Source organism: Poromitra crassiceps (assembly GCF_964638095.1).
Source record: "Poromitra crassiceps genome assembly, chromosome: 5".
Classification (NCBI taxonomy): domain Eukaryota; kingdom Metazoa; phylum Chordata; class Actinopteri; order Beryciformes; family Melamphaidae; genus Poromitra; species Poromitra crassiceps.
In genome coordinates, this window is record NC_139642.1 from 25,627,781 (window position 1) to 25,653,265 (window position 25,485).

Sequence of the window (25,485 nt, forward strand, 5' to 3'; positions counted from 1 at the left end):
TAGTTCGTTATAATCTAACGTCATGCTTTGAAAGGCGACTTTATGACGATGAGCCAAGGCAACGGCCAGTCACAACTCTCGTGCAGCTGACGTCATGCACGTATCGTCTGCGCTGAGTCACATTTTGGAGCAGCCCCCGTCAGCCGACGGCGCCCCCTCCCCGTAGGACGGGGCTCCACCCGCCGTCATACGGGGAGGGCGGGGCGAGGCTCTGACGGACGACCATGTTTAGGCCTTTATGCACTTCCATCCTTCTTTCGTTTCTTTCCCATCCCCATTTCTTAACAGCCTCAGCATATCATACCTTCCCTTCTTCTCTGATCTAGGTAAAGTAAAGGTAAAGTCCCACTGATTGTCACACACCTGAGTGTGCGAAATTTGTTGTCCGCATTTGACCCATCCCCTGGGGGAGCGGTGAGCGGCAGCAGTGCCGCGCTCGGGAATCATGCGGTGATCTAACCCCCCAATTCCAACCCTTTGATGCTGAGTGTCAAGCAGGGAGGCAAATGGGTCCCATTTGTATAGTCTTTGGTATGACTCGGCCGGGGATCGAACTCACAACCTCCCAGTCTCAGGGCGGACACTCAAACCACAAGGCCACTGAGCTGGTACTTGTACTGGTACTGTGATCTTGTTCACTTCCCTTTCCTTCTTTCTTCGTGGACAAACCCTGCATCTCACACTGTATGTGATTTTGTCTGTGTGGTGTCCCTGTACTGTACCATGCATGTCAGTATACAGTAGCCTACGACACAACTAAGTTACCACCAGTATATGGCTGCAGCACTGTCACCAGACTTGCAGGTGATTCTGAGTTCTGACTGATCTAGTTCACCCACAAAAAGCCTTGGCCACGGCCCTTCTCACCTTGGTGGTGTCATCATGGGAGCGCTGGTATCGTTTCCAGCGGCAACCGTAGATCCCGGTGATACATGACAAACACAGCTGGCGCTCATAGACCTGCAGGGGTTGGTGCTTCACCATGCTCCTTCAGTCAGTCCTGGTCCCGCCTCCAGAGCTGTAACATCCCACTGGCAGCAGAGGCTCCTGCAAGGACATCAAGAGGACATGAGAACGGTCAGCATTGAGTGTAGACTCAGCTCTCAGTCTTAATCCGTTTCACTACTGTTTGGTGGTTAGGTGGCGCTGTTGGCGCCGCTCACCAAACGTCTGGAGACCGAGACTAGCATTAGTGTGACTGGACCCTACATGCAAACCTAGAGATTCATACGAGCCACTTAGGGGATACAATTACTCTAACTCATTAGCACTGTAGCTCCTAGCTCTGTTTGTGAAGCAAACTTAACTCACTTAAACCTGCATTATTTCAAATGGCCTGCAGGGGGGTGACTCCACTGGCTGCAAAAGAAGTCAACTGAATGGGGGAAATGGCCGTACTTCTCACGTGATTTATGGCCTCAGTAAACACTTTCCTAATGAGTTTATGGCCTCAATCGCCAGTTTCAAGTCTTCTTCAATACAGCATGATACTGATTTTGTAAATTATGGCCCCATTTCGAGTAAAATAGACGATAGAAAAGACTGTTTTGGGGCGTGATTGACAGGTCGCCTGTCCAATGATCGCGCAGCTCGCTGATCACGGACCAATAGCAGGCCACCCTGCGGCTCTTCTCGTCTGACTCCAAAATTCACGTCACTTGTGGCTCCAAATAACCAAGATGGTGAAGGTGAAGTCCAAAAACGAATGGGTGACATCACGGTACAGACCTAGCACAAAATTCCTTTGCTTTGCCTCTGAGGTACCGGTAAGGTACGGCCGCAGGAGCACGGCGTGCAGTCAATAATGGCATTCAACCAGCAGGGGGGCGCTCAGAGTTGAGCGGTTGACCGGCACCTCAGAGGCAAAGCAAAGGAATTTAGGGCTAGCTCTGTAGCTACGTCCATATTTCTACGGTCTACTGTATGATGACAGGCAGAACTGTAACGTACCAGTCTAATAAAAAAGTTGACAACCCATGGTACAAAGAGCCAGTGATGTATCACGTCTGACAGTATGACAGAAAACACATGGTGGCTTGAAAAGCACCTTGCCTTTGATACCGAGCCCAGCCTCAAATTAAAAGCTTGTTTCACTCATCTCTCGTTTCCAATGACAACTGACACAGCTGGGAGCTTTTATCAATACCTTCAAGGTTAGAGAGAAGGAAAATGAAGCAAACCCAGCGTCTGAGTGGCCCTCTGTCAATGTCTGGCCCAAGAGGTCCCAAGTGCCACATTTGTCCCAGTGATGCCAGGCCCAGAGGCACAAGGCAGAGAGAAGGGTGACAGGTGTCAAACGGACATAGTTTGTTATATCAAATATAACAGATTTAGTAAAAGCCTTCATTAACAGCAGCTTGTAGGTAGGGGTGGGAATCACCAGATACTACACAATGCGTTCTTATCACGATACAAGTCACGATAGTATTGTGATATATCAATATGCTAGTCTTGCGATATATATTGAGTATTGCGATTTATTACCTGCTTTTTCCCACTGCAAATAAGGAAAACTTTGTCAACATCTGTTTTATCTAATAAGATAAAGTTTCCTGTCTGTTCAATCTCACTCAAATTATTATATTGCTGAAAAATGGGATTGCCAAGCAGACCAACACTGTCATTAATGGTGCATGCACCTGACAATTTATATAATAAAGTATTGCGATACTATGCTGTATTGACCCCTACTTGCAGGACAAAACGGATGCGTGCTACTTTGTATACATGGATTCAATGGTCAAAGTGGCAACTGAACCCACAAGCAGAACAATATTAATGCTATATGGTCCAGTGAACTCAATCAAGTGCACAGGGCCTCTCCTCCCTCCTGCTGTTGCTAAGTCTAACTGAAAGACCAGCGGGCCTTTGCTTTGGCATGTCTGGTGTGGGGAGGTTAGGAAAAGCAAAAGCTGTTTTATCTTTAAAAATATTACTTCAGCTATTTCTACAGAAATCATTATTTGTGTTGACAGTTTGTGATGAAGTACCGTAAATTCCGGACTATAAGCCGCACCTTTTTTCCCGTTTTTTGGCCTTTTTTTGGCCCCTGCGGCTTATATAACGGTGCGGCTTATCTATGGATTTTTTCAAAAAAAAAAAAAAAAAATCTCTTTTTTAGCACTCTTTCTAACTATAAATCCTATATAACTATAATAAGTTTTAATTTCCTCTCTTGCCCTCTTTTCACCACACTGTATGACACTGTATGACACTGTGTGCACTGTAAAAAACAACACAGGTGGTGTTGTGTTATGTTGTTTTGTTGAAATGTTAATAAATGGGAGCTTCCTCTACAATCCCCTCTGTGCATGAACCCTTACATATGGTAATTAAACATTAAAACACAAAAAAAAAAAAAAAAAAATACCATTAAAACACCCGCGGCTTATAGTCCGGTGCGGCTTATATAAGAAAAAAATAGTCAACTTTGAAGGTGCGGCTTATACACCGGTGCGGCTTATAGTCCGGAATTTACGGTACTTGTTGTTTTCTCCTTTTTGCTACTCTTCTTTTCTTTTTTTCTTTTTCTAGCCACTTAGTCTGTCTTATCCAGGTGGCAAGAGAGCAAGCAGAGCAGCCCAGATGTCCTTTTCCCACCAATTTCCTCCATGACGCGCTGGAGGAAATTGGTGCCCCTAGTTCCAGCTGGGAGATGAAGTCCCTCCAGCCAGCGTGTCCTGATCAGTGCATACTATACATTTGCCAGTGTGGGCTCTGGCCTGTTCTCTCTCTGTTCTCTCTTTCCATTTTTGTGCCGGCCACAGCTATGCCAGTGACGATGTCATCAGTGATGATGTCATCATCAGTGACCTAATGACGTGATGTCATCACATCATTCTGTGATGTCATCAGGGATGATGTCATCAGTCAGTGATGATGTCACCAGTGATGCTGCCATCAGTGATGTCATCCTTGCCGCTGCACGCCTCTTGTCCACCCTCCCCCATATCAACAATGTTACTTATCTACAGCCGTAGAAGTTAATTATTCATACGTGTATTATTATTATTATAACATTTTCATCATTGATCCAGATAGCAAAAATATCCATCACTACACCAAAACATCTTCATATCACCGTGATATATAGCTCCAACGAAACACGACAAACAACAACGAACAATCACCCAGGCAGCCCCACATATCTATAATGATATATTACATAACAGATAACACTAGGTCAACAGTTCTTTTAGGGGCCTCAAGTGTTTCTCCTTTAGTGCTGTTTTGCAGATGCGATTGACAGTTTGAGGTCTAATACATTATGCAGTCCATTGAGAGAGAGAAACAACATGTGTGGGTGCCCATCTTTTGATATGGATTATTTTTGCTGCAGAAAAGCCAGCAAAAAGACCTCTCCTTTGATGGCTTGACAAATTAAGAGCAGAATCATCATTCAGCAGTACAATGTTTTACAATAATTTATTTTTTTATGGATATATTTTTTTTTTTACTTCAGTTAGAGACTTGCTGTTGTGCAATATGTTTACAGTCTTAAAGAATGCAAAGTATTATTCTTATGAGAAGTTGTATTGAACGGTTTGTCAAAAAAAGTACAATGTTTGGGAGGCATGGTATCTGAACCTCAATGATATCTGATATAATGTCAATCACTTTGGTCCAAAACTGTTGAACTGGAGTGCACTTGAAAAACATGTGTATATACAGAATGCACCAATAGTGATTTGGTTACAGATACTGTAACATATTGGACTTTGGCTCATCCACAGCTGACAACATTTCCTGGTTGATAGATAATAGATCATATCTGTGTAATCATTTTGTACTGTATCAATTGGTTATTATAATTACGCGATGTTAGAGAGATGTTCCCAATCGATAATCTGTCCATAGTTTTTCAAATCTACATTCCATACTGCGGTGATACAGATATATCTGAGTGAATTCTGTTGTATCTTTTTATGAATGAGAGAAGTGAAACCACTTTCACACTATAGAATCTGTAAGATCGTAACCATTGGATGTGCTGGCAGAGGATGATTCCAGGGTACTCCTACTCCATATATGTTCGCACGGCAGTGCGTAGTTGTAAATAAAAATAAAAGGAGTAGCCGGCTAAATTGTTTGTATACTTCAAATCTTCGAAAGACATTAGGCCGTCATTATTGATTATGTCTGAGAGAGGTCATGTATCCCGCGGGTTTGCCACTGTGGGAATTGGATGGCTTTTCCCCCAATGCATAATAATTTATGCATAAAAATTTGAGTATTATTATGCCAGTCTACTTCACATTGACACAGTTTCTCCACATGTTTCCACACCTTAGCCGCTTGGCCAATAATAATTGGTCCAAATGTGTGGACACAATCTTTCAAAGACATGGGAGATAATAAAATATCTTCGAGTTTGAGTGGTGAAGGGCAATCTGTTTTTCAATTTCAACCCAGGCTACATTTGTCCTTTGATCAAACCAATTTTTCAATGCTTGAAGCGTAAAAGAATAATAATATAACTAAAAATTGGGAAAGTTAAGACCGCCGCTTTATAAAAATTATCATACAAACTGTGTGTCTGATTGCGATTGGATGGACATGGCTCTTTCCAAATATATTTTAAGATTCTGGTCTGCAGCTTCTCCCAGAACCTGTCTGGTGGTGAGAGAGGCAACATGCTAGCTTAAAAAATGTACTCTTGGCAAGTAAAAATTTAATGGTTTCTTTTCCTCTCGGTCTGCCTGTTTGAATCGTGAAAATGCAACAAGAAGATAATAGTGCTGCAGTAGGCTATATATTTGAGAGATAACTTTGGTGGGAAATTAATTGAGTCAGATATGACTTCAATAGTCACTTGTAAAATCGCCTTTTCCAGCGTTTACGGATTACTGCGACCACTATTTGGCAGCCGACTTTTGGGCGATGTGCAAACATGTGCTCACTTTTTTGGCAACCCCGTGGAGTGGAGAATTGCTTTCTGAAATATATCTCTGATGTAGTCTATATTGAAAAAAATGAATTATGTCTTGTAAACACTGTGATACGCGCGCACTCTCTACTCTGGAGGATTTCCTCATGTGTGAAAACAACACTGCCTCTTGTATGAAAGGGCAAAACTCCAGCGAATGTCCAGACCTGATTCAACGGACAATCGGACATAGTCCAGAGTTCATGTCTGAAAGTGGCTCACTTCCACTGGCCCCCTAGAGGAGGAGCAGAGCGCCCGCTCAAATCCAACGGCGCTGTGGTAGTGATCATGTTAGGAAGTGCCAGCTGAAGCTCTGTTGGGTGTGAGTGAGTAACCACTGTTAAATAACTCACGTCTCCCATCGAGGTGCTGCTGATTCAGCCATGAGACTCTGCAATCAGCAATCATAATAACAGTAATGACATTACGGCCCTGCTGACTTATCACAAGTGGACCTCAATCTCCAGGGACATGCGGGGGCCTGTTGTGCTGCACTGGAGCTGCCAAACACACACCTGGATTCAATGTGGGGTTGAGAGGGCGCCCTGGTGTTATCAGAGCATGAACTACTGGGCGTGAATAGCGGGGGTGGAGAGATGGGAGGCACAGCTTAGAGAAACATGCAAACAACAAACATGATACAAGTGCAAAAACTACTAATCATTTTTTGCTGGATTGAAGAGCGTAGTGTGTGTGTGCGTGTGCGTGTGCACACACACACACACACACACACACACACACACGGACGGAGATGTGTTTAGTCTAAAGTCTATGTGATGTTCAGAGCAATTGAGCATGTTAACTACTCTCTTCCCCTGCAATCAGGGTGTCTCAGGCTCCAGGCAGCTGCTCATTAGCATCTCCAGCAGTGAGCATGTTTCCTGTGTTATTAGTGAAACTGCTCTGACCCCTGGGTATCATGGACCTGGCCCACCTCTCAGGAACACCAGGGCCCTGGGTATCATGGACCTGGCCCACCTCTCAGGAACACCAGGGCCCTGGGTATCATGGCCCTGGCCCACCTCTCAGGAACACCAGGGCCCTGGGTATCATGGACCTGGCCCACCTCTCAGGAACACCAGGGCCCTGGGTATCATGGACCTGGCCCACCTCTCAGGAACACCAGGGCCCTGGGTATCATGGACCCGGCCCACCGCAGCAGGAACACCAGGGCCCTGGGTATCATGGATCTGGCCCACCCCAGCAGGAACACCAGGGCCCTGGGTATCATGGACCCGGCCCACCGCAGCAGGAACACCAGGGCCCTGGGTATCATGGCCCTGGCCCACCTCTCAGGAACACCAGGGCCCTGGGTATCATGGCCCTGGCCCACTGCAGCAGGAACACCAGGGCCCGGCCCCTGGGTATCATGGATCTGGCCCACCGCAGCAGGAACACCAGGGCCCTGGGTATCATGGCCCTGGCCCACCTCTCAGGAACACCAGGGCCCTGGGTATCATGGACCTGGCCCACCGCAGCAGGAACACCAGGGCCCTGGGTATCATGGACCCGGCCCACCGCAGCAGGAACACCAGGGCCCTGGGTATCATGGCCCTGGCCCACCCCAGCAGGAAGACCAAGGTCATGGGTATCATGGACCCTGAACCGGCTCTGACCCCAGGGTATCATGGACCTGGCCCACCCCTCAGGAACACCAGGGCCCTGAGCCTGCTCTGACCCCAGGGTATCATGGACCTGGCCCACCGCAGCAGGAACACCAGGGCCCTGGGTATCATGGATCTGGCCCACCCCTCAGGAACACCAGGGCCCTGAGCCTGCTCTGACCCCAGGGTATCATGGGCCTGGCTAACCCCAGCCTGAACACCAGGGCCCTGGATCGGCAGTGCAGTGCTACTCCAGATCTCACCCTCTTATGTAGTAAATGTGAAACTGTATTTCCGACTGTCTGTTGTATGTTTTTGTGTATCGTTTTCCTCTTTGTTTTGTCCACCCACGAGGACCACGTTGTAAACAAGTGTTTAAGTACGCTTTTACGTGTTATCCTCTGGGATGTACCATCTGTACTTTTACCAAAATAAAATAAAAAATCAAACAATCAATCAAATGGTTAGTGTTGCATTTCATTTATTTTTACCTAACCAGACATTTGTTTTTCAATAAAGACGAGGAAGCAGCATCGATCAAGCACAGAAATTGCAGAACAACAATATACAGCACAGGAATGTACATCAATAAAAATGTCATCGTAAAAGCATTACACAGCAATGAGTCATTGCTTCTCTGCTTGATGAATTATTAACTTACAGTAAAAAGATGTAAGACTTAATAAAAGGATTCCATTCATCCTCATGGTCTCGGACAGTCCAATCAATATTAGTGCGAGTGAACATGAACAACATTCTCCCAAAGTCAAGACAACAGACTCACATTTGTGACATTGTGTAAAAAGTCTATTAGACAAATGTTGATTGGACTGTCCTATAGGAATAAGATAAGATAGGACATCTTAAATGATAGGATGCGGGACCACTCTCTCTGACACAAACAGGCGCAGTCGGCTGCAGAGAATCCCCCCTCACATCGCCTGCCATGCTGAACACACGACGGGCCGTTCTGTTATCTCATTTCTAATCACCTTATCTGACGTGCAGAGCTGTACTGTACAGCCCCACATCAAGCTGCACACATGACCGGGCAGATACATGGCAGTCTGAAGGGTTTAGACAAGGATCAGGCACCGCTTGGCTGACTGCAAGCATAGCGCTTCCCCCCCCTAGATAAATCATGTCTGTGGGGTGGATGTAAATCACAGCAAGTACAGGGCTTTGCTTCTACTGGGGCAGGGGCGGGGGGCATGTCTCTGTTTGAAGACCTAAACTATAATTGGAGAATTGCTTACTAATTTCACAATGGTTGCGAGTAGGGCTATGCAATAAAATCCATACGGCAATATATGGCGATATTTCTTTCGGCAATACTGTATCGATATTTCATAAAAGTATCGCAATATATCGCAATATCGATTTTTTTGCACAGCCGTGTGTTCAGTGACACAATAAGAATACTTTTTATTTCAGCGTGTTCAGTAACACACTCAACACTCCGTAGTTTTGACTCAATTTGTCCACTAAGTTATCAATATAAAGTGATGTACATTATTATTACACTACCTGGGTGGTACACAGCAAATTAAATTTTCAGTCAATTATGTAGAGTATTGCAATATATCGCAATATGTATTGTATCGTAATGTATCGTGATACAATTGTATGGTGTCCCATGTATCGTGATACGTATCGTATCGTGAGGTCCTTGCCAATACCCACCCAGCCCTAGTTGCGAGCATAGAATCCTGCTCTGTTTTTTTTTGTATAGAAAGTATAGAAACTTAAGCCCTTAATTAACAAAATGGTGACAGCTTAAACTGTATCCTGTACATTCCAGAGATAAGAAATGATGGAGTTTAAACGGCTGCACTGGGCTCAGTGGTTAAGAGACACACATGCTTGGCTTCCAGGGAGGAGAACTCTTCAAGCTTCAAGGTTTAGGGAGGAATAGACATGCTGCATAATGAAGCAGTTCTGACTTATTTCTGCCTATTCCAATCCAACAACCTAAGTGGCTTATGCAAAGAAGAAAAAGAGATTGCTCCATTTAAATGTGTGTCTTTTTTCTGGTCATGTAAATCCACTGCCTATTTAACGCCTATTTAACTGCCTATTTAACGTATATTTAACTCAGTCTGTAAATCTCATGTAAATCCAACGTAAATTCATATTTATCATCCACAGAACACTTCACCACTCATGTACATATTGTATATATTGATTCGATTTGATTGCACTTGCAACCTTGTGATTGCCGTTAGTTATCTTCCTACTTCTTATCCCTGTATATTGATGTAACCGCTACGCTGCATACAGACACTAAGACAAATTCCTCGTATGTAACGTGCATACTGTGGCAATAAAAGTGATTCTGATCAATCTGCAATACCTTAGTTAGAACCAGTGCTGGACATGAGGGGGGGGGGGGGGGGTGGCGCCTGGGAAACGTTGAGAGGGAATGGCGACAACGAGAGGGGGAACGGCATCCCTCCTCAGATTCCCCTTAAAGAATATCTTACAATGCAGTGGAGAGCAGAGCAGTGGAGAGCAGAGCAGTGGAGAGCAGAGCAGTGGAGAGCAGAGCAGTGGAGAGCAGAGCAGTGGAGAGAGGGGGCAGCATGAAAGGAGCAGAGAATAGTAGGAGAACATGTATTTGGAAGCTGAATAAGTGTCATCAAGTATGTCATGATGAGTAAAATAAAGGGGAAATAATCAGTAGAGCTCGGCATTCAAACTTTTGTAAGAGATTTGGACGTAGCTGTAATGGTATAATGAGTAAAAAAACAAAAACAGTCACACATTCAGAAATGGCGGTGGGGGGGGGGGGGGGGGGGGGGGGGCGGGCCGCACCGCGCCCAGGCAGGGACCCCCATCCTGCGTAAGTAGGGTTCCCAGAGTAAAACCTGGCCATTTCCACCACAGGTTAGAACACATGAACATCCTGACATTTATTGCACAGCTTTGTCTGGGAAAGCTTTGAATAATATTGTGCAAACCTGTATCCATGTTGTTAGTGTGTTTGTTGTGGTAACATGCATAATACCAGCGGGGCAAAGGTCAGGTGAGTGTGTGACTAACACCTCCTAACGTGATGGGCGAAGGGCAAAATATAGCAGCAGTGTGTCTGTTGTCTGGGCATGCAGGCCAAACCTTCGATACGGAGAGACAACAACAATCAGTTTGTGATGAAGCCATACTTCTGCATGTTGATCATGGCACTGTCAAGTTATCACTTGTTGACAAATTACAGTGTTGAATCCTGTGCACCCATAGCTATGTCTGCTTGTCGTGACAGCAAAGTACTTTGCGTGGGTTTATGTTGTTGCAACTTGTTTACCTCCCACAAGCTTCTATTCATGCCAGTGTGAACAGCCACTTACAACCTCAGAGTCAAAAACATCCCGCACACATTCACTGCCAGATCAATTGAGTTGAACATCAAACAGCTCTTTATCCAACTATTTGATCTGGGATATGATCATAATTATGTGCCGAGGAGGCAGTTTGGATTTGTCACCTTGAGGTGTGAGGCTCATCTGTTTCCTCACTGCGTCGTTAACAGGCCGTGACCCTCCTCAAGGCTGCATACATAAAGAATGAATCACTCCCTCAGCATGGCGTCTTAGCTTAGTGGCAGTTTAGACACATTGGAGATCATTAAATCTTGATGACTCGAGTCGATTTGACACAAATCAGTACGAGTGGTTTCGCACTTGAATTTCATGAAATCAAGAAACGGTGGCAATCAGCCGGAAAATGGCAGCAAAAACACATGTGCTATTTGAACAAGACTCCAAAGAGCCCCCAGTGACAATGAGTTTTCAATCCTGCCGGGAATCGAACCCGGGTCTCGTGATTGTGAGCCTGCAGAGTCTGTAATTACAACTTTACGCCATATAAATCCCAAGAGTGCTGAAAACTATGATTCATGGGGGCTTAGAGAGTTACAGTATAATGATGGCAACAACAAGTGAAAGACATGAGGACACTCGTAAATGATGTTGTTCGACTTCCAAGACTCTTACAGTAAGTTGCATGCTCGCTCATATTTTGCCAACATGAATGTGACACCACAGTGAGCTGCACTGACAAAGGCCACGTTTAGACGACAACGCTCTCTGACGTGAAACAGAAAAACTGACGTTGTGTTCTGGCCTTTGGTTCTGTGTTTACACACACAGCGTTAAGAGATAACCGGCCCGGAGCCGTAGATGTCATTGCCAAACTCCGAGCAGCGTCAATCAGCCAGAATGAAATGGAAACTTCCGCTTAGAACCTTCACAATAATGGCAGTTAAATAAAGTAATAGAATAGACCTTATTCGCTAACCCCCGGACAGCGCCATATTGTTGACATACCGTCCTGCAGCTGACAACTATAGTAACGGCCTTATTGTCGTTTCTGTTCCATTACAAAATAGCGATAGTGATGACAGCAATAAAAACCCCAGAGTTGTTGTTTGTATGCTGCCGTTAATGTCTGTAATAATAAACAAAAGAAAAAATGAGGTGAACAGACTTTGCTGTGAGGAGCTGTCAGAAAGTTTCACCTGTCTCTCCCAACTATCCACACACCTCTCCTGTGCTGCTGACGCATCCTCCGTCTCGCTCCCTTCACGTCTGTGGACGGTAGAGATAGAAACAAACCACGGGGACTTTATTGCTGTCATTACTACAGCCATGCCTAACGCAGGTCACCATCCGAACACAATTGGAACGATACAGGTAACGCTAACGGTGGCTAGCTTCCTATAAACGCTGCTCTCACATAGGTTGTCACTTAAAGCTGCAGCGCTATGTCAAGAACATGGCGGCGGTGGGCGTGCCCATACGTGAGTGACGTCAATCGAATAAGGTCTATACCGCAGGGATGACGTATTTTTGTAGGCTTATCCAGAACTGCGCTGCTGATTTCGTAGGGGGAAAAGGCAATGGGATTTTCTGTTAAATGCATGAAATAACGTCTGGTGGTTAACAAAAGTTTATAAAACACAGCGATGTTTGTGTTCAGCAGGATAATCTTCACAAATGAGGAACACTGTTGTTATGACTTTTGAAGTGTAAATGTGATTTTCAGAAAACACTTCAAAAGTAAAAGTAGGCCACCGTGCTTCACTGTCTGCCACAGACACAAAGGCTCAGGCTGGGGGGTCGATTTTTCTTTACAAAATAAGGATCACCTTCCTATCATTGAGCTGGACGTCTCACTGCATAATAAACACCTCCATTGTGTCGAGGCTTTAAAACATCCTTTATCCTGTCTCCGCCCCTTCATCTATATTGCCCCTTCATGACTGAAGTGGACTGATTAAGCGAAATACACTAACATAACACATCAAAGCTTTCCCTTGGATTCATGATAGACTGATGACTGTATCATGAATCCACGCGCCTCCCCGGGCGGGTATGGACGAGTCCGGGGTATGGACGAGTGAAGTATAGGAACCGCTTCGTGAAGTGTGTGTTGGACTTTTATTGTATGTGTTCGTTGGACTTTGAAATGCTCACAAATAGCTTAATTTTGGGAGAAATGGCAAAAACCGGTTTCGTCACTTCACTTCCTGTCTCTTCCAATGCTCAATGCCCATATGCAGTTTCAGATCGATCGGCCAACCGGTGACAGAGATAAATGTATTCAGACACAGACAGACAGACAGACAGACAGACAGACAGACAGTCAGACAGATGAGACAAGACAGAGTTCAGTGAGTGGTGTCATCAGTGATGTCATCAGGAATGGAGGAAATGCAGGAAAAATGTATTTATCTCCGCAACGGGTCGGCCGATCAATCTGAAACTGCACATGGGCATTGAGCATTGGAAGGCAGGAAGTGACGAAGCCGGTTTTTCCATTTTCCCAACTTTAAGCTCTTATGAGCATTTTTCCTGCATGGAAAAAGCGTCTTTGTCACTTCATGTCTCTTCCACTTCCAATGCTCAATGCTCATGTGCAGGATCAGATTGATCGGCCAACCGGTTGCGTAGATAAATGGATCCAGATGGACGGACAGAGTTTCATTCCTTCTAGTAAGAAGATAAGATATAATACTGTCAGTCTATCTCATGTGCAATTTTGTCAGAGTTCAGCAAAGGACCTGCTGAACTTGAGCAGACTAGGAGAGAAGATATGAGGTTGTGCACGCGAGGCCCCAAAAATGTCTGCTGCTGTCCTCGCCTTTTCTGCTGCCTCATTTCCTCCAATCAAAGGGACAGGGAGGAAAAACAGTCTGCAGGGGAGGACATGCTTCAGCAGTTTCCCCAGCAGCACACAGGCCAGCGTCTTCTGCTAACCAGGGAACAGAGGGAGGGGCCAGGGAACAGAGGGAGGGGCCAGGGAACAGAGGGAGGGGCCAAGCAGCAGACGCCTGTGGTGACCAACCCACTGATAAGATAAGAAAAATGACCCAAAAATTGGCTGAGAAAAAAACCCCAAGAACAAACAAACAGAATGGACTGGATCAGCTGCAATTGGACTGCAAAACCCAAACAGAACACAAAAATAGATTGTGAACTCTCTGGACACATTTCAAGTACCGTAATGTTAGTGCCTAGCCCATTTAGGGACTTGTGCTGTGTTCGTCTCGCTTGCTAGACTCTCCCTCCACAGCCCCTCCCCAAACGTGACGTGAGGCGCTGAGAAAAGTCCCAAGCAGCAGAACATGCCGACCCGCTCGTCGTACACGTGTCACAGAGACGTTCCAAAGCCACCTAACCAAAGCAGAACTCTTCATGGATTAGATCCACCGGGGTTTGAAAGCTTGATGCTGCTAATAATAAGTACCTCTTTTATCCCAATTCTGTGCCGGTGATTATTAATTTCTCAAAAATGCCAAGATGGCGGCCGTGCCCTTCTTCTGTGTTTTTCCGTGTGCTTCCGACCAGAGGGGCACCGTGGAGCGCTATGATGGCTGGGCGCAACAGCACAAAACACAGAACGAGTGGTATATTAAAGTTATTTATTACCAGCATCGAGCTTTCAAACCCCGGTGCCAAAAAGGGACATAAACCCAGGCAGGTATGAAGCCCATTTTATGAAAAACATGCAAATATCTAGTCACAAGTCCTTATTAGAGTATGGCATCTAATTCTCTGCAAACAAGCCTTCACTGAATAAGATCTTTTCCTGATCCTTACTTGATGGATGACTGATTTGACTCTCTTACTGAGAAGTGCCATATTAGATACCAAAGCGCCATGGAGACGGCGTCTAGCCATCCAGCATGAAAAATGCCTGTGAGGGGGTTGAGTTAGTGACACATGGGTGCTACAGCCCTTTATAACAAGCAACGGGATAGTCTCTGTTAAAGCTGGCTCAGCGCTGACGTCTCACTGCACTGTGTTTTCACTGTCCAGACCCATGGGCCTCATTTAAAATCACTTGGTTTAATCAAATGTAAGTTAATATGCTAAAAATAAGTTAATATGCTTATTTTTTTATATTCTTGCTACTGTACATACAGTATACACAGTATGTTTCGGTAATAAAGTTAAAGTGGAAATCTTCATGTTATTTGTTACCGTTTTTTTTTCTCTCTCGACATCTTTGATTAATTGCTGTGATGTTTTTCCAGTGTTAAAACTCACTTGGCAATTAAAACAGTGTGTCCAGCAGCATTGTGACGGCTGTTTCCGTGGAGTTTCACTTTCAGTTTGAGTGTTCCAGTTCTTCTTCTATGTATTCCAAGCAAAGCAGTGTTGCTGCTGCCAGAAATGTAAAACGTGTCACTACTACGTTCGCAATTTTTCACAGGAAAGACGGTCCTACCACACACAGGTGCTTACAACAGCAAAAGCTTTCATGAATTCGGTATAGGTTCAGTCGCTATTGTGTTGTATCAGCAACGGAGTAGCAAAACAAACATTTGTGTGAATGAATTGTATGGATTATGAAAATGTCAAGTGTGACGTTTCAATTGCCCCCTCTACGAATTTCTGGTTTAATTAGCAGGAGATTTCCTACTGGTCAACTCTGACAGTACAGACACAGATTATCCGCATATACACACATACCACATACAGTAGTCACAGCCACAGGCACGCACACATACACACACACACACACACACACACACACACACAAAAATTGCTGACAAAGCTTTTCATCTTGCCTGTTTTAATCCCTCTCGCCAGGAGTCAAAACCTGCAGCGTTGTTGGAAAACCAGAAATCTGGAAACATGCTCCAACTGGCCATGCTTAGACTGCACAGCCAAGTGTGTGTGTGTGTGTGTGTGTGTGTGTGTGTGTGTGTGTGTGTGTGTGCGAGCACAAAATATGATGGAAAAAAACACCTGCTCCTTATAGTCAGCAGGAGCAGGTGTTCATAATATTTTGTAAAACTGTGAAAACTGTGGTCCCTTAACACATTGAGTGCCAGCCATTTTTTCAATCCTGTAGGTAAGTTGTGCCAGGTTTTTTTTTGAGGATTCTGGCTCATTTTACAAGAGCCGAGGATTATTTTCTGTTAAGAATTCGTGAACACCAATCATCTAAAAATAACTAATAGAATGTGTGCTTTCTCTGTCTAAAAGAGTTAGTTTGCAGAGTTAGTAGTTATGTAGATATTAGCCGTTGAGTACAGCATGGTTTCAGAGATTTTCAGAGAGTTTGGAGATAAATGGATTTTTAGAACCACCTCACGTGCCTATGATTATGGGTGCCCTTGTCTCCCACTCTGTGCGCTCTCTCTCTCTCTCTCTCTCTCTCCTCTCTCTCTCTCGAGAGAGAGAGAGGAGAGAGAGAGAGGGAGAGAGGAGAGAGAGAGAGGGAGAGAGCGAGAGGGAGAGTTGCTTCAACTCCTCCCTCCGTGGGCGTTCTTCTTGGCTGCAGCGGCCGTCACAAGCTTGTCACCAGTCTCAGTGCTTTGCTGCTGTCCTGTGCCTGTGGCTGCGCGGCCGCTGTTTGAGGAAGTCGGGATGGACTCGCTCGCTTCTTGGAGTTTTGGTTGAGAGAAGCTTTTGCGATTCTGGTCATATTTATGCTGCGTGTTTCAAAGTGTGTTCCACCTGTAATCTATTATGTAAATTTGCAATCCCGCATCGCCAGCAATCAGCGCGAAAACGAAAGCGTTTTCCCCCATCCATTTTCATGAGAATGGCTGGGGTGAGAATGGCGTGACAAGTTAAAAAAATGCTTGCCTTCCTCTAGTCAGGAGAGCACTGTCGCCACTTAGTGGTCGGTAAAATAGATTATACACATTCTCTTGCTCCAATAGTGATCTAGAAGACGTAAAAGTTGTTGATTGATGTCCCACCGTCAAAAAAAAAAAATGTTTATGTAAGACGAGATATCTCGGCTCTGGCACTCAAGCGTTGGATTATGTAAGACGAGATATCTCGGCTCTGGCACTCAACGTGTTAAATTCACTCCTGGAGAGGCATATATCAGAACCATAATAACATGGAATTTTAAGCTAACTGAAACAATTTTGTGCAGGAGGAGTGTATAATAACTAAACATTAGGTTAATAACACTGTACACTCAGGCTGTGGGTGGAATATTGAATATATTGAACTGGGCTTTTTACAGTTGGAAAAAAACTTACTGGATTTGAATTTGAATGTTTGTAATGTATGGCCATAATAGGCTGCTAGACAATATGTTGGCTAAGTTTAATGAGCTTTGAGCTTTTGAAACCTGTTACATTGCCATTATGTCATATCAGCCTATCTGGGCATTGATGAAAACAAACTTTCTTCCTTCATCCATGAAAATCATACCTTTGCTATATACCGTATGTGTTTTTTGTCCAACAGTAGCAAACAATTAGCATAGGGGAGTACTGAGTGATTTCTATTTTTTTTAAATAGTCATATTTAATCACTGCATCACTGCAGAAAATAATGTTTGGTTCTATTGCAAAACAGGCATTATATCCCATAGGTGATGGGTACTTTTATATTGCTTGGTTTCTTCACCTCACAATTCTATATCATGATTTAATATCATCTTGAAGTTGTTGTTGACCTTTGTCTCCTCACGGCTAACTACATGACATTCCTATCAGGAATTTGAGCCGTGTGTGGATGTGTGTTAGCTAAATGCGGCTATAAAGACACAATTATCACAACGAGCAGATATAATATGAGTAGAGTCAACTGCATGATAAAGAGCAGACTGGGACACAACAAGTACGCTCAGGTGTCACCTTCCAAATCGGTTGAGGTAATGATGACACGTCTCAGAAAGGCAATCATGAAGCGAACACCATGTCAATTACCTTATCCGCACAACAACATCCGAGGCGCCGAGAACAACAGTTTGATTTGGCTCCATCTCGCTGCCTGATGGAAATGATAATGAAGCCAACATGCCCTGTCATTCATATTCCATCATCATGTGCTGCCAACTGAGTCTTGAGACACACCTGGCTCCTCCTCCCTCAACAACCAGTGGAGCTGCAGATGAGCGGAGACCTTAACCGCTAATGTGCCAGTGGAGCTGCAAGCAAACCGTAGCTCGTTTGACTTGGCAGCTCGCAGGTGAGGATAGGAATTATTGTATGAAGATGCAACATGGCATTTCTGAAAAAAGACTCTAGTCTGCGCGCTCAGCAAAAACCCTCAGCTGCTAAATAAAGATAAAAAAACAAACATCGGTGCTGAGCCAAGGCAGAAAGGAAAAACAGCAGGCTGGGGCTTACAAGACTACTACAATACATTACATTTGCAAATAATAACTGATGGAAATATTAAATTATCAGATTTCTTTCAGTGAACTTCTAAATCAGTGACTGTGCTGCTTTCCCAAGGTATTGCAGGTCATTTACAAATCGAACACAATACAGGTTATATATAATAATAAATATAAATATATATATATATATATATATATATATATATATATATATATATATATATATATATATATATATATAAAGCTACTACAATTACTGCTGCTAAATATATGCACAATGCATCTGCATATTTATACAACAAAACCATGGAAAAATCATGCAGCCTTGAAGACAATCACAATGAACCAGAAGCCTTCAACAAAGAAGAACTGTTCAATATCATTACTGAGAAACCCCAACGTGAATCAGTCAGATGAGGCAGTATGGTCGGTGTGTGCAGGCAGGGAGTGAAGCTGGAAACTTGGGGCGTTGCCGACGGCAGCTAGACCTGTACAGTATACTCCCAACGTCCGCTTGACGAGGAGGCCGCAGGGGAGTCCCCAGCAAAATGAGTCAATTGTGTGATTTAAGAAAAAAAGTGGAATTTGCACATCCCCAGAATTCTTCACAAACTGGTGCTGGACCAAAAAACTCAAATTAAAGAAAGGAAACGTGCGCAATATTCACCTTATGTTCCAACACAGGGGTCAGCCAGTTACTTCCTATTGTGTTTACACTGCCTGAGTGTGACAGTACAGTACTAGTAACCAGGTAAAACAGACGGTGTTTTGAACAGGAAGTCATAACACAACTGGGTCAAGTGGGCGGGGCTACATAAGGTGAATACTGTCCCATGCTTTAATTAGGGGATAATTAAAATACGGGACAGCACGGTGTGCGTGGACGACGACGTCATGTTTCCTTTCTTTAAATTGTGATTTCACTAGGATTTCAATGACTAGAAGTTAGCTCAAGTTAGCCCATGTGCATAGTTGGTAATAGCTTTCACGCTCTCCTGTTATCTCCCCAATATACATTATACATTATACACGTGCGCTGTTCACGTCAGCTGCGTTGACTCACATTTTGGGGGAGCTGCACGCCAGCTGCGGCCCACCGGAGCACACAGTCTTGTGTCCGGCAGTCTTGTCTTGTGCATATATAGGCCATAGCTCTTGTTCATCCTGACTAGAGGTCCCGGGTCGGCTGCAACACAAAGCACTCTCAAGTTGCCCAGTCAGCTGAAGCAGCCAGTGTCACAGTAATCACTCCAGTCCAAGAAACAAAGGTGATACGATACACTGATGAAACGCTACCTTCCCTGAGCCCTTCACACATGGCTCTAAAGAGTGGGAGTGGCACGGAGAGGGGAAAAAAACTGGGTTTTTCCTGGCTCAAAATAAGGCGGAGAAGTGGTACTACAGCCCGACCGAGTCCGATATGGGATTTTTGAGACCGATACGATTTTAGTGGGGGAAAATTCACCGCTTACCGTTATGCTATGATGATTTTTTTTAACTCGAATGAAAAAAGACATTTTCTATGTGGATTGTGCATCGATTTAAAACACGATTACAGACGGCAGCCCGTTTTTATTGTCACACGAACACACTACAACACATGCATGCGGCCACTACACACACTCATGCTGACGGTGGCCGGTGAAATATGTCCTCTGCATTTGACCCATCCAGGCTTGTCCTTTCCTCCAGGGGGCAGGCCAGGAGCAGTGGTCGCTATTTCTTTCCAGCGCCCGGGGACCTTCATTGGACCATCATTGGACCAACTTCAGATGTTGTCGTCACTGGTCGGATGACGATCTTCTGCATGTTTTTAGTGGGGGGTTATGTATGGAGGAACCCCCTGGGGGGTACGGGGAGAACATGCAAACTCCACACAGAAAGGCCCTTTCGACAAGATAGCCCACCTGGGCAGTAGGCACTGAAGATATGGGGGGGTCACAACTCCAGCGCCCACATCGTCCCAGGGGAGAATCTAACCCAAAAATGTTGTTTTCCATGAAAACACCTGTCACAAACACCTGTTTTGTCAGAGCGGGAGGTGGCACCAAATTTGTTGGGGTTGGCCGGGCCACCTCGTAATTATCTATGCAGGAAAAACCTTGAGCTCTAGTACATACTGTACTAGAGCTGCAACAATTAGTTGATTAATCTACTTTTTTTTTTATCATCGATTAATCGTTTATAGACTATTTTTTAAGAAGGAAATACTAAAATGCTCTCGTTTCAGCTTCTTAAGTGTGAATATTTTCTGGTTTGTCTTCTATGACAGTAAACTAATACTCTTTGGGTTGTGGTGGACAAAACAAGACATTTGAGGACGTCATCTTGGGCTTCAAGGAAAAAGTGGTCAACAATCAGAATCATTTTATAGACCAAACGACTCATCGATTAGTCAAGAAAGTCATTGAATTTGACAGATGAATCAATAATGACAATAATTGTTAGTCGCAGCCCTACTACCTTTGATAGCCTTCTACAATGTTAGTCCTGTGGGCTTCTGCCTAATTGGCAGCCTCAGGCTCTGCTAGCTGTCAGTGTGTGACATTTTTTGAAATGTTTATGCAACATCAGCAATATTTTTGCAAGAATTTTGACTGAGAGGAAAATATTCTTTCTTAATGAGAATACATTTCACAACACTGCTGCCCCAGACCATAAAATCCAGAATCGTACGTGGGAGTTGCCTGCATTATGATATGCCGGTTCGGATTAAAGCACCCACTGTTCCCGGGTATCCGGTGCTAATATTAATTGGACACGTCCTCTCCTTGGGAAACAAATGGCTGAGCCATGATGGAAGGATCAATGACGTGTATTGATTCTACTTTGTTAGGGCCATCCGGGTAATGGTGCATCTACAGTACAAATGCTCATTAGCAGGCTACTTCCTCTGAATAGCAAACGGTGGGAGGCTTACTGATGAAGGTCAAAGGCTCGTACGTACGCTAAAAGCAAGTTAGGGTGGAGATATACTTGCATTTGAACTACAAGTTCACGTGTATGCTGTGTCCGTTTGGAGTGTTGATTGTGCACGTCCTCAGAAATTAACGATCCAAACGGCACTGCGCATCCTGGCTGTTCTGACAATGGAAAATTAGCGCTGATGAGGGGAAAGGCGGGTGAAGCCAGGTATTCTCATTTGCAAAAAGGTTGACCAATTTGATGGGAAAACACATATTTCAACAAATCCAAATCACAGATGCACAAAAAAAGTGAAGATATTGGGATCACTTCTTCTCAAACTTGGAAGAGGTGTGACTAGACTGATTTTCACCTGGACTGTACCAACCAACCTACCCACTGTTTGCACAGGCATTTCTGGATTGAACTGCGACCCGTTACCTGGATTGTAGTGAGAACGGACTGAACTGATCTCACTACACCACCTCACTACCATTATGCTCTTACATCGTAGAACATTGGACTCTGGCAGGGCTTCTTTTGCCTTCCTTCCCCTCCCAGGTGGTGCATGTTGATGGAGGCACCATGTCTTTGTAGGTGCAAACAGCAGCTCTGTAGGACACTCCACAAAAAGTCCCCCACCCACAGTTTTCCCCTAGGAGGCTGAAATTTGGCATGGAGGTCAAGTTGTGTTCACACCAATGGGCTAAAAGGGGGCATTTGGGGGGCACAGGATGGCAGAGGAGAGGCAGAGTATAGGCTGGGCTGCCCCTGCCATCCTGCATTTCCGAAAGAATCCAAGAAGAAGAAAGAAAGAAAGAAAAAAACTAATCTAATCTAATCGCAGTCCATTAATAACTTCAAATGACATCCCTGACAACAGGAGGAGGGGCCGAGAATGAATTGGAATGAAACAAATGACCAGCAGGTGGAGGAAATCCGCCCACTCATTTAGATGCTGATGGAACAACAGTCTGCCAGGCAGGCGGGGTGGAAGTAGGTCAAGTGTTGTGAGGAGATAACGCTCTCATTTGTCATCTGGAGATGAAAAGAGTCTCTAAAAGTAGTGAAGCAGGGCGCTGCCTCCTTCAGCGGCTGAGGAAAGGCTTGGTCTCTACACCGCACCAGATTGATTTGATATTGAAAAGGTGCTGGTTTGGCACAGAAAGACGTTGGTTCGAGGCTGCCTGAGGCCAGCACCTGAGAGAGCAATGTGGACACACAGTGACCAATAAAAGCCACATTAGGAGCCCTGGGTGACCGATGGAGGTTCGATGGTTATTGATTTAGTATTTTGGTAAATGCAACATTTCTCCCTTGAGAAAAAGAGGAAAGTGTCATCATCACTGTGGCATGAAACTGGTCGTCTGAAAAGTGTTAGCAATGCCTGCTGTGTTTCATGGTCCTCTTTTCAATGGGGATGATTGCTGAAGAGCTTGGATGATTGCCGACAGAATTTTCAGAAGTGGTAGATTCCCTGCCTACCAACACGAGGGGTCACAGGTTCGAACCCCCCAGCTTGGTCAGGTGTCCATACAGGCACAATTGGCTGTGTCTGCGGGTTGGAGGCTGGACTAAAGGCATGTGGGCTGGTTGCTGCACTAGTGCCTCCTCTGATCGGCCGGGACTCGGGGCGCCCGTTTGGGGGGGAGGAGAACTGGGGGAAATAGCGTGATCCTCCCCTCCCATGCGCTATGTCCTGCCTGTGAAAGCCCTCACTGTCAGGTGAAAAGAAGCGGCTGGCGACTGCACATGTATTGGAGGAAACGTGCTAGTCTACGACTTTGCCCAGATCAGCAGAGGGGGTGGAGCAACGACCGAGACAGGGGAATTGGCCAACTACAATTGGGGAGAAAAACCTGGGGAAGAAATGTGATTGAAAAAAAGTAGTTGTAACCTGGAGTCATCTCAGGCATGTTTAAGATGAGTGAGGAAAATAAATAAATAAATAAATAAATAAATAAATAAATAAATAAATAAATAAATAAATAAATAAATAAATAAATTAATAAATTAATTAATAAATAAATAAATAAATAAATAAATAAATAAATTCATTCATTCATTCATTAAAAAAAGAAAAAGAAAAAGAAAAGATAAGTGTAAATAAAATGTCTCGCCTGGTGATTCTTCACTAGTCTCTATTTGATCGGTGCCAGGGGCGGAAATCAAGAGAGGATGGAAAACAACCTGTTAGAAGGATTGCTTCAATGAGTGTCTGGGTGAAAGGGAAGAGACATCCTCTCATTGTGAAAACTAGAGAGGCACATGCACACATCCAGACATGGTGCTGCTGTCTCAGGTCTGCATCAGCAAAATACTGCTGGAAACTTTCACCATTTATTGCAGTGATATTTTGAAGCACAAAGCCCACTTCCTCATACGTACAATATATGCATTTTCAGTTGCAATCATTCCAGTTGTACCACATGTTTTGTCACATGTGGCGATTAGGGAGTTGATGGTGTGGGTGGGTTTTAATAATTATTATCACCATCCAGAGCGGATGCACGTATGTTTCCATCACGCTTCAGGGCTGTCACTTCTTATTCAAAATTCGAAAGTTGCTTCGAACATGGGGAAGACCATTTAAACTGTTAATTAAGTGTTCCAATTAAAAATGTGGCAAATTCAATTAAAAAATCCAAACTCCACTCAACTGTGATGCAGACGCACGGGCGGCGTTAAAACAAGCAATTAACTTTGAATATATTTGAAGGAATTGTGTGTCACTTCAAATTGGTTGTAACTTTATTTTTGGAAAAAGTGACAGCCTCAGTGAGTGCCTCAGTGGAGACTGGAGAGATAGTGAAGGGATGCCAGCAGGGTGGGAAGAGTGCCTGGCTACGGAGAAGACAGTGGGGTGGACATTTAAGAGAATGCTTGAGCTGAATTACAGTTGCCATGATGGCCGCACAGCCTTTCCAACTATCTAGAAGCCACAAATTACAGTCAGGTTCATTGTTGTGACTTGGCAGAAAGTTGTTCTCATCACAGCAACTTCGACCATTTGATTAAACTTTTCTCAACTAAAAGCAGCAGCACTATTCCTTAATTGGAGTTGAATGGAGACCCTGCACATTGTCTACTTTACAGTGTATCCTATGTTTTTAGCTTGAACTTGTGAGTATAATCACCATTGTTACAGTGACACCTTGAGTTATAGTCTTCTTTCATTCTGCAGCTACAGAACAGCAGCTCTTTAAGTGACTCTGTTGGCCGGTCGGTTGGTTGGTCGACAAAAGTTCAGAAAACTTTAGTTTAGCGGGCACAGGTGTCGCCCTAGGAGGCTGAAATTTGGCATGGTGGAGCAAGTCAAAAGTGTGTGTGTGTGTGTGTGTGTGTGTGTGTGTGTGTGTGTGTGTGTGTGTGTGTGTGTGTGTGTGTGTGTGTGTGTGTGTGTCATTTCGAATTGCAGGATGGCAGGCATGTATGATTCAAGATTCAAGATTCAAGATTTTTATTGTCACTCCATGGTACAAGTATCACGTGTGAAATTCTTGTGCTGTGGACTCCGTTTACAACATAGTACAAATATAACAGGGCATATGGGTGCAAAAACAACAAGAGACACAACAAGCAATAAGGCAGTATAGTGATAAGACAAGTCAGAGACAGTGGCATATTCACTGCACATAGGTGCACATGTCGTGTGCATATATGGGTATATGGCAGGGGGCAGAGGGCTGAAATTTGGCATGGAGGTCAAGTGTGTGAAGGTGTATGATGCGTTCATGCCAATTGGCAAGGGGGGGGGGGGGGGGGGGGTTTGAAATGCAGGGTGGCAGAGGCAGAGTAGGATGGGCTGCCGCCCCTACCATCTTGCATTTTGGAAATTTGCATACAGTATGTGGTCGCAGCTATTGCGAATTCATGCTTGTTTTTTGTTTTGTTTTTTACAATGACAGAAAAATCGGAAGGCTGTCCGTCATTTTAACAAAGGTAAAGGCTATGACAGAATCTTTTAGAAAACGTCAAACAACGACCAAGTCTAATCGAACCTCTGAGTGAGACAGCTGTACAAAAGATACAATTCAGCAACCGCAAGGAAGAAACTTCAATTTATAAAACCAAGTGTCAGGATTATAATCAGTGTAAAGTTAATTGTTTCATTTTTCTCAGCGCAGTAATAACTCAATTCAAATACATTTGTTTCCCCCTTCTACTGTAGGTCCAGCGATGAATTCTATTTTATATCATTAACATTCAGCTGATTGTCCATAACAACTTTACAAGGATTACGAGAATAAGTTTAAATTGCTCGCCTCACCAACACTGCAAGCAAGTAGGGGTGGGGGGGAAAATCGATACACCATAGTATCGCGATATTTTGCCTGACGATATTGTATCGATATTTGGACGCCAAGTATCGATATAAATTTTTTGTTTTTTGTTTTTGCAGGCCATGCATGTCATGGCAGGCCACCGGACATCTGCCCGAAGCGCCCGATGTTG

At 44.4% G+C, this 25,485-nt stretch overlaps 1 protein-coding gene across 1 annotated transcript in view; it reads right to left on the reverse strand.

Annotated features, from left to right (window-relative positions):
• The window catches only part of gdpd5b (glycerophosphodiester phosphodiesterase domain containing 5b), a 91,548-nt gene that overhangs the window by 53,816 nt on the left and 12,247 nt on the right, over positions 1-25,485 (reverse strand). Inside the window, exon 2 of the mRNA XM_083637157.1 lies at positions 868-1,047. Coding sequence (XP_083493283.1) covers positions 868-984 — 117 coding nt within the window. The 5' untranslated portion in view covers positions 985-1,047. The remainder of the gene's footprint in view (positions 1-867; positions 1,048-25,485) is intronic.